Genomic DNA, 11,066 nt, shown 5'->3' on the forward strand with positions numbered 1-11,066 from the left:
GCCTCGATAATGCTGGTGAATTCACTTCACAAGCTTTTAATGATTATTGTATGTCCATTGGGATAAATGTTGAACATCCTGTAGCTCATGTTCATACACAAAATGGTCTAGCTGAATCGTTAATTAAACGTTTGCAGTTGATTGCTAGACCATTACTTATGAAGTCCAAACTTCCAATATCAGCTTGGGGACATGCTATATTACATGCAGCAGCATTAATTCGCATCAGGCCAACGAGTAATCAACAATTCTCCCCATCACAATTGGTTCTTGGTCAGGAACCAAATATTTCTCATTTGAAAGTTTTTGGATGTGCGGTATATGTTCCAATTGCTCCACCACAACGCACTAAGATGGGTCCTCAAAGGAGGATGGGAATATATGTTGGTTTTGAATCCCCATCAATCATTAAGTATCTAGAGCCAACTACTGGAAATCTATTTAAGGCTCGATTTGCTGACTGTCATTTTAATGAGTCAGTTTTTCCAACATTAGGGGGAGAAAAGAAACAGTTGGAAAAAGAAATCAGTTGGAATGAATTATCTCTGTCTCATTTTGATCCTCGTACTAAAGAATGTGAAATAGAAGTTCAAAAGATAATTCATTTACAAAACTTAGCGAATCAATTGCCAGATGCATTTTCTGACCCAAAGAGAGTGACCAAATCACATATTCCAGCTGTAAATGCTCCAAATATAATTGAAGTCCCTGAAGGACAACATCCAACTGCTAATGAGTCTCACACACGCATGAAGCGTGGTAGACCTATCGGTTCCAAAGATAAGAATCCTCGAAAAAGAAAAGGAGCAGAAATTGACAATGGCCTTTCCGAGGAACCAAAGAACAATGAAGGATCTCCTGAAGAGACTATAAACATGACAAAGAAAGAAATTCAGGTACCTGAGAATGAAGAGATCTCTATTAATTATGTCATGTCTGGAATAAAATGGAATCGAAATAAAATCGACGTCGATGAAATTTTTGCATGCAATGTAGCAGTTGATGTTATGGATAAAAATGAGGATCATGAACCAAAATCCATTGAGGAGTGTACACAAAGTAATGATTGGCCAAAATGGAAAGAAGCAATTGAGACAAAATTGAAATCTCTTGCAAAGAGAGAAGTATTTGGACTTGTAGTCCGTACACCTAAAGGTGTAAAACCAGTGGGACATAAATGGGTCTTTGTGAGAAAAAGGAATGAAAATGGTGAAATTGTGAGATATAAAGCACGCTTGGTTGCATAAGGATTCTCACAAAGACCTGAAATTGATTATGAAGAAACATATTCTCCTGTGGTGGATGCAACTACTTTTAGGTTTCTCATAAGTCTGGCAATGAGAGAAGGACTTGATTTACGTTTAATGGACGTAGTCACAGCCTACTTATATGGTCCACTGGATAATGAAATTTATATGAAAGTCCCGGAAGGATTTAAACTGCCAGAAGTAGCAAGATCTAGTTCTCGAGAACATTACTGCATAAAGTTAAATAGATCTCTTTATGGATTGAAACAATCAGGGCGTATGTGGTATAATCGCCTTAGTGAATATTTGATAAGAGAAGACTATAAGAATGACCCTATCAGCCCGTGCATTTTTATTAAGAGATTTGGGTCTGGATTTGTCATAATTGCAGTGTATGTTGATGATTTAAATATCATCAGAACTCCTGAAGAGATTTCACATACAGTGGAATATTTGAAAAAAGAATTTGAGATGAAAGATCTTGGAAAGACAAAATTTTGCTTGGGATTGCAAATTGAAGATCTGAAAGATGGAATACTTCTGCATCAAACAACATACACAGAAAAGGTGCTTAAGAGATTCTATTTTGATCAAGCACACCCGTTGAGTAGCCCAATGGTTGTAAGATCACTTGATGTGGATAAGGACTCATTCCGTCCTCGGGAAAGCAATGAAGAAGTTCTTGGTCCAGAAGTACCATACTTAAGTGCAATTGGGGCATTGATGTACCTTGCTAGTCATACAAGACCCGACATATCATTTTCTGTGAATTTGTTAGCAAGGTTTAGCTCATGTCCAACCCGAAGGCACTGGAATGGGATTAAACATGTATTCTGTTACCTTCAAGGTACGAAAGATATGGGCTTATTCTTTTCTAACCAGTCCAAAGAGGACTTGATTGGTTTTGCTGATGCAGGATATTTGTCTGATCCTCATACTGCTCGATCACAAACGGGATATGTGTTTACATGTGGTGATACGGCAATTTCTTGGCGTTCTATGAAGCAAACCATAGCAGCTACTTCTTCTAATCATTCAGAAATTTTAGCTATTCATGAAGCTAGTCGTGAATGTGTATGGTTACGGTCTGTAACTCAACATATTCGAGAAGATTGTGGTCTATCTACCGGAAAAGAAGCTCCAACAGTTTTGTATGAAGATAATGCTGCATGTATTGCACAACTGAAGGAATGATACATTAAAGGAGATAGAACGAAGCATATCTTACCAAAATTCTTCTTCACCCATGATCTACAAAAGAATGGTAATGTGAAAGTTCAACAGATTCGTTCAAGTGACAATTTGGCGGATTTATTCACCAAGGCGCTTCCAACTGCTACTTTCAAGAAATTAGTTTATCGCATTGGATTGCGTCGTTGTAAAGATTTTTAGTTATGTATTCATGAGGGGGAGTAAATGCGTGCTGCACTCTTTTCCTTGACCATGGTTTTTCCCACTGGGTTTTCCTGGTAAGGTTTTTAATGAGGCAACATCCCCAAGCGCATTTACTTATTTTTGTATAATGGACATCCAAGGGGGAGTGTTATAAATAATGTAATGGATGACCATTATACCACTGTTATATCTATATATATATATGTTACACCCATAAGTAATGAGATACATACATTTACAACAAAAACCACGATAAAAAAAACATCACATTATTCTAAATGGCTAAAAAGTTTTGTTCTAACCTTTATTAATGTAGCCATTTGAGAAATTAAATAAATTAATACACGAATTAAAATATAAAGAAAATACTAGGATTGAAACGTGTGTGAGGATTTCTAAAATGCTAAAAAATAACATATTTAATTTAAATAAAATGCCCTTTTTAGAGAGGAAGGAGAGATTACAAGATCTAACAAAATAAATGTGCTACTATCTAAAATTTCCAAATTAATATAAGTCAAGTTGCATATCATTTATTAATTTAATTTATTCTGAATACTTTTCAAATTAGTATGAGATTAAGTTACTGTTGATATTGGAATTGACAATATTATCCTTAGAGCCAGAGAGAGAATAATAAGACATGTAAAAGGCAACAAAGTGGAGAGATGGGCCAACTAACATTTTCATCCACAAACTTATGTTTATCACAATATAAAATTAATAAAATAATTTCAAAAAGATCAAAGCTTGGTGAGGAAGAGGAGATCTTCAAAATTAAAAAAATTAAAAAAGAAAGAAATTGCTGACTAGGATTTGAAAGGTAAGACCAGAGAATCAAAAAGAGAGAAAGAGAGAGGGGAATGAATATCTTTTCTTCAAGGCCACAAACAAAGTTTGTGGCTCACAATTTCTGTTAATCATGAGGTGGCAACATGTATACTAGGTGTATTTTTTTTTTTATTGTATGTTGTTTTGACTATTAAAATATTATTCAGAGCATTAAAATAATTAATTTGTTTTTACTGTTTATTTTATTATATTTTTTATAGCTAATTTTTTATTTTCATATCAAACATTAGAAAAATAATTTAGTAAAAATTGTAAAATATACAAAAAAAAAAAAAAAAATTATCGAAAAATGTCAATTTTTTTATGGAAACAATATATGCGATTTTAATTTTTTTATAAAAAATAACAATTTAATCCTCATAAATCACGAGAGACCAAAAAAACCTATACCAGTAAACTCCAAAATTATCACTGCAAACTACAATATCAATAATTATACCAAACAAACTATTGTCCTCCTAAATTTCTATTTTCATGTAAAAATTATGTTTCTTCTTAATATTTAGAAAAATGTATAAAATAAATTCTCCATGGTTTAATAATTTCCAAATAGAAGAATGTATTTCTTTTTTTTTTTTTGGAAATAGGACATATCTTTTACACCATTAACAAAAGGAATTTGGTTAATATTATTTCCCACATCATCATCAAGTTAACATTTCACGTCATCAAATCAATTCATTATATTTGAAAAACTTAATATTTTATCGTACCACATTATCAAAATCAATAATCGAATATGTTACATAACTAAAATCAACATGTCATGCCATTAAAGACTAACATCTTAATCAATTTTTTTTGTTAATTTCACGTGGTGTCTTTTATAAAAAGAAAAAAAAACAAATTGATGATTACAAAAGTTATTTTTTTTATTTTTATTTTACCTAATTTAATAACTTCAGTATGATGATTTACATTAATAATATTAACTCTTTTTATTACTATAAAATAAATATAAATAAGAAAAAATGTTATGAAAATATTTTCAAAAATATATTAGTCTTTTTCAAAAAAAAAAAAAATATTAGTCAAAATGACTTATTAAAATTGAAAGTGAACTTAGAATAATTTTCTTAAAGCGCAATAAAGTGTGGTAATATGTATGAAATATAGTGAAAACTTGAGTGACTATCCGAGTATTTAACCTCACAAAATTGATAAAAAAAAAACGTAAAAGTACAGCAGCATAGACTTAAAGAAAACACACAAACAACCACCCTGTCTGTCAGATCGCTTTTTCTCTCCTTTCTCTCTCTAGCTACCCATAAGTAAAAGTTCCTTCATCTTTCTTTCTCTCTCTACAAAGTTTTCAACTTTCTTTTCCTTTTCTTTGAAAGAGTTTTCAGCTTTTCTGGGAATTTTTATTTCACTTTTTCGCCCAATTCATTTCGGTTTTATCCTATCAAAAAGGGGAAACAAAGAGGAGAGAAGAAATTTTAAAAAGGGAAAAAAATCAGAGCAGTAGTAACAGGAAGCAGAAATGTCGGAGCCTAAGGACTCGGCAATCAAGCTATTCGGGAAGACGATTCCTGTGGCAGAGATCTCTACTACTGCTACTACTAGTTGTTCCGGCGGCTGCTTTGATGATGCTAGTCAAGATCATGACTCTCCTCGTTGCCAAACTTCTATCGATGAATCCAATACAATAGCAGATGGAGAAGAGAAAGAAATTCATAAGGTAATTATTTCATTTCATTCAGTTTGGGGGTTTTTCTCTTTTGAAATTTGACCTATTTTAAGGGTCGGTTTTGGTTTTGGATGAGCTTGAATTTGAGAGGCTGCTATTGGCCGGGTAAATTCGAATATTATTATTTATTATTATTATTATCAATATGATTTTCTTGAGCAATTTAGTACCTTATGATGAATTTGAGTAAGGTAGTTCGAGTAAAGCTTGATTCCTTTGGAGATTACAGGTTTTTGTATTGTTTTAAGAAACAAGCTTCATAGTTTACTGTAAAATCACATAGATTGGTTGTCATTCGACTAGGTGAGGGTTTTTAAGAGCTGGTTTTTTTAGATCTTTTACAGTTTCGCTTGGGAAGCCAAAAATTTCATTATCTTCTTCTTCTTCTTCTTCTTCTTCGGCCTTTCTTTTCCATAATTTGTCTCTGGTACTTCATGTTCCTTTGGTAATTTAGATCGAAATTGGTGCTTATCATGCTGTTATTGTGCTTACTTTTCTGGCTGTTCCAAAGTTTTATTACCAAAGAAGACTATTGGGATCAATTTATATCTGTCAGTAGATTCTCGTAGAGAGAAATCTTGAACTGAATTTGGGTATTATACTACCAGTCAAGTGTTACTTTTATGCTTCATGTGTGCTTCTAACAAAGTTGCAAAAATAAAAAGAACTTGTTTCAAATCCAAATGGAAAATTCTGATGCTTTAAATGAGTACTTGACCTTTATTTGCCCTGAGAAATGCTTGAATCTTGATTTGTGGAAATGCTTAATATGCCCCAATTAAATTCCATCTTGCTGAATGATAATTGAAGATGGCTGCTGCTGCTGTGGACCACATGTATCTTCTGTGTTTGCACAATAAATATTTCAGAAGTCCAAATGATTGATTTTGGTTGTTTGAGAGAGATTTAAATTTCCACTCTTGTTTTTGCTTTTAATTTCCAGTGGTGTGAGAACTCTGTTGATGTTATATGTTTTTTCATGCTAATTGTAGAAGTTATTTTTTTACTTGGAAATAAGAGTCGAGACTCACTTGTTTTCCCCGATTTATTATCATCAATGCAGGATTCCGTGGGAGAGAAACCAAAAGACTGTAAAGGAGAAAACATAGCCCCAACTCTTACTTCAGAAGAGTCGTCAAATCCAGATGCGACATCAGGCATAAGTGAGAACCCAAAAACGGCTTCCGTCGAGAAAGATAACACATCGAAAACTTCGAAGACAGAGGAAGAACAGAGTGATACAAGTAATTCACAGGAAAAGACCCTGAAGAAACCTGACAAGATCCTGCCATGCCCTCGTTGTAATAGCATGGACACGAAGTTCTGTTACTACAACAATTACAATGTTAATCAACCCAGACATTTCTGCAAGAATTGCCAGAGATATTGGACAGCCGGGGGAACTATGAGAAATGTGCCTGTTGGTGCTGGCCGTCGTAAAAACAAGAACTCAGCTTCTCATTATCGTCACATAACTGTCTCTGAAGCTCTCCAGAATGTTCAAACTGAGATTACGAATGGTGTCCACCATCCTTCATTGAAGACCAATGGGACAGTCCTCACCTTTGGCTCTGATCCTCCACTTCATGAATCAATGGCCTCTGTGTTGAATCTTGCTGATCAAACGATGCAGGATCGCACAAGGAATGGGTTTCATAAACCCGAAGCATTGAGGATTCCTGTTTCTTATGGAGGTCTGGCAAATGGAGATAAGATTCCAAATGGATCTTCACCAATGTCCTCAAATTCAAAGGACGAGCCAAGCAAAAGTGGTAGAGAAGAGCCAGTGATACCAAATTGTCAGGGCTTTCAACCTCAGATACCATGTTTTCCTGGTGCTCCTTGGCCTTATGCTTGGAATTCAGCTCAATGGAGCTCTCCAGTACCCCCTCCACCGTTTTGTCCTCCAGGATTTCCTATGCCATTCTACCCTACTGCAGCTTATTGGGGGTGTGCTGTACCCGGCGCTTGGAACATGCCGCCTTGGGTTCCTCAGGCATCATGTCCAAATCCAAATCAAACTGCACCAAACTCTGGCCCTAACTCACCGACCTTGGGGAAGCATTCAAGGGAAGAAAGCACGGCCAAGCAGAGCAATGATGGAGAAGAGTCAGTGAAAGAAAAGAACGCCGAAAGAAGCCTTTGGATTCCAAAAACATTGAGAATAGATGACCCTGGGGAAGCTGCAAAAAGTTCTATATGGACAACACTTGGAATCAAGCATGACAAAGCCGATTCAATCAACGGTCGACGACTATTTAAGCCCTTTGAATCTAAAAGCGATGAAAAGAATCACACAGATGAAACTTCTTCAGTATTACAAGCAAATCCTGCAGCATTGTCTCGGTCTGTGAAGTTCCATGAGAGATCGTGAGTGATTCAGTAGGTTATGAAATTGCAGGTTATTCCTATTGATGTTTCAGCTAACCAACCATGTAATTTAATGGTGCATTTGATTCAAAAGGATCATCTGTTGGATCGTCGGCGAGAGAAGACGACAGGACGAAGACGAAGACGAAGAGCATCCTAGTTTAGAAGAAGTAGCAAGTGAAGTATTTATGTTGTGATTGAGTTGCCAGTCCAGGCAAGTGTCTTTTGTTTGAGTTAGATGGTTTGCCAAAATTGATGTACATATTTATATATATAAAGGGTGAGAGGAAAGGTGAGGTTTGTGTACCATAAGTTACCCCCCAATGTAGTAAAATAAAATTGGGAAATGGAAATCCAACTTAATTTTGTTGGCATTATTTGTAGCTTATCTTCTTCATGTGTTGAAAGTTGAAGCCTGGTAGGCCCTTCAAAGATTGTTTGTTTGTCCATTTCTATGTTAAATTACAGGTAATATGAATTGAATGACGCCAAAACAAGCCCTGGATGCATGGTAGGGGCTGCTTCAAACCTTCCATTTTCTTTTTTTACCCAAATAAAACAACCATCATCAAAAGTTGCCAAGTTTATCATCAACTTCTTCCATTTCTGTCCTTCACTTCCTTAATTGCTTCTTTTTGTTTTCTCTGTTACTTGGTTACCATTTTTAACACCTCTAATAAACGGTAAAGTACATCCGTAACTCCTAAACGATATTTGTCATTTTAGGTGTCTAGTTAGAAATCTGTTGTTTGTCTTTTTATACATGAAAACTAATTTTTTTTATAAAAGTAGGAATCCTTTCTTCTTCTCCAACAGTAAACCGATAAATGGCAGGTAAATCAAACGGGCCATAACCGTAAAGGCAGAGGAGCTAATTTGGGCTTTAGGAGACGCAATTATCAAATTAAGGGTTTATTAATGTTGATGAAAGCAAGTTGCTATAAATAGAAATGGGTCCATCTTGTGTGCCCTGCTCTAATAAATGGATTAGGACACGTGGCAAGCAAACATGAGAAGATTACGATTACTAGGATGGAGCTTGGTGTTGGTGGGTCAATTGCACGTGGTTCTAATTAAACTATTTGGTCTGTTTCCTTCTTCCATGTCGTAGTCCTAAATCCTATCCTAAAACCTTATTTTAGATTAAGAGAAGTATATGTATATGTGATTAATTAATTTCCCTTTTTTTTTTTCAGTTTGTTTTTCATGTTTTCTGCTGACTTTTCAACGTGGGTTTAATTTCTAGAAAAATTGTAACCGTTTATTGATAATGGTTTTAATTTTCTATATGGTTGGTTGGTACCTCTCCTACAATTGATACTTTGAAATCATGTGGTTCTCCTTGCATATTGTTTTTACTATATATTTTTGCACGTTTTCTATATTATTTGTAGGAAGAAGGTATAAATTTAGGTTTATATTTATTGAGGGATAATAAATTTAACCTTCACGTGTAAAATAATGCAATTTAAGTCTAAAATTTCACAGATAGAACAATTTCAAGCTCCATTAGTAGAAAAGTTCATGTTAACAATTACTCCAGTTAACATGTCACATTATTCATTATCTGTCTGTGTGGCGTACCAGCTAGTGATCAAACAAAGGCTAAAGAGGACGATGAAGATCTCGGAAAACCAGTTTGGTTTTATGCCGGGAAGATCAACTATGGAAGCCATCCATCTAATGAGACAATTAATGGAGCACTATCGAAATAAGAAGAAAGACTTGCATATGGTTTTCATTGACTTGGAGAAAGCATATGATAAGGTACCAAGTGAAGTACTTTGGTGGACCTTGATAAGGAAAGACATTTCGCGGAAATATATTGACATCATAAAGGACATGTATGAGGGAGCATGCACGAGTGTACGTACTAGTGTTGGGAAGACTGAAGAGTTCCCTATTACGATTGGAGTGCATCAAGGTTCCGCACTAAGCCCATTTCTTTTTGCCATTGTTATGGATGAACTAACAAGTTCACTTCAAGATGGTATACCATGGTGCATGTTGTTTGCAGATGATATTGTGTTGGTGGATGAGACGAAAGAAGGAGTGGAGAGGAAGTTGGAATTATGGAGATAAACTCTAGAATCTAGAGGCTTTAAGTTGAGCCGAAGTCAGACAAAATATTTAGAGTGTAAGTTTAGCGGCCATAGGAGTAGGGAGGCAGGGACAATCACCCTAGATGGGAGAGTTGTTCAGGCATCGGACTGCTTCCGGTATTTAGGATCTATTATCCAAACGGATGGAGAAGTAGACGGAGATGTTGCTCATAGGATTAAATCTGGTTGGTCGAAGTGGAAGAGTGCTACAGGTTTCCTTTGTGACCCTGGCATGCCTAATAGATTGAAGGGAAAATTCTACCGCACGGCAATCAGACCAGCATTGTTATATGGTACGGAGTGTTGGACAATGAAACACTGTCACATCCATAAGATGTCGGTGGCGGAGATGCGTATGTTGAGATGGATGTGTGGTCATACGAAAAAGGATCGGGTGAGTAATGAAATAATTAGGACAAAAGTAGGGGTTACATCTATTGAGAATAAAATGAGAGAAAACAGACTAAGGTGGTTTGGCCATGTGAGACGTAGAGCGCTTGATGCGCCGGTTAGGAGGACCGAAGAGTGGCAAAGGGATGTAGTGGTGAGGGGTAGGGGAAGACCTAAGCAAACTTGGAGGAGGGTGATCGAGAGTGATATGAGTTTACTTGGAATTGACGAAAATATGGTAGTGGATAGGACGGAGTGGAGGGAGCGAATTTGTGTCGCTGACGCGACTTGATTTCACAGTTTTATATGATGGTTCATGTTAGCCGATCCCGAATCATTTCGGGACTAAGACTTTATTGTTGTTGTTGTTGTTATGGCGTACCAGCTAGACCAAAATAAATTCAAGTTCTTATTATTGAAAATCGCCTTAGAATCACCGCAATTGGTATCTACAGTTATTTAGGTCTATCTCTGGAAACATCAACAAAACTGAAGCCAAAACCCAATTCCTCACCTCGGTTTAATTAAGAGATATGACCATATCAACATCCTCAATTTTTGAAAAATTTCAACATTTTATGGGTTACCAAAAGCGGTGTGGTTTCCATAAAGGAGTAATAAATTAATCAAATACAGATGTCTTTCCACTAGTTTAAGCATGTGATACGGTGAAGCCATAATAGGTGATAATGACGTCATGGAGAAAATTTTGAAAAGGTGACGATGATGATCATCAGTTTTATACAGAGTTTTATATAGTAAAATATTCGGATGCTAAACCATTTGTCGATGTTTCATTTGTTTCATATGCCCCCTACTAGGCAATAAAAATCTTATGAGCTATTTTGTACATTATATATGTATAGATTTTATTAATTTGTGCTTAATTAAATGGTTAAAAATTTGTGTTTTCATGATTAAAATTGTTATTAAGTTTTGTTGTAAACCAATATAACATACACATTGTACATATTTAATATAAAATATTAAATTTAATTTATGTTATTCTCTAATTCAGAC

At 35.3% G+C, this 11,066-nt stretch overlaps 1 protein-coding gene across 1 annotated transcript; it reads left to right on the plus strand.

Annotated features, from left to right (window-relative positions):
- The first annotated feature begins 4,691 nt into the window (after positions 1-4,691).
- On the plus strand, positions 4,692-7,937 carry LOC136208874 (cyclic dof factor 2). The gene is made up of 2 exons (XM_066000151.1): positions 4,692-5,175; positions 6,248-7,937. The coding sequence occupies exons 1-2, from the start codon at positions 4,978-4,980 to the stop codon at positions 7,556-7,558; spliced, it is 1,509 nt and encodes a 502-aa protein (XP_065856223.1). The 5' UTR covers positions 4,692-4,977; the 3' UTR covers positions 7,559-7,937.
- The last annotated feature ends 3,129 nt before the right edge of the window (positions 7,938-11,066 follow it).

This window comes from Euphorbia lathyris, chromosome 1 (genome assembly GCF_963576675.1).
Source record: "Euphorbia lathyris chromosome 1, ddEupLath1.1, whole genome shotgun sequence".
In the NCBI taxonomy this organism is placed as follows: Eukaryota; Viridiplantae; Streptophyta; class Magnoliopsida; order Malpighiales; family Euphorbiaceae; genus Euphorbia; species Euphorbia lathyris.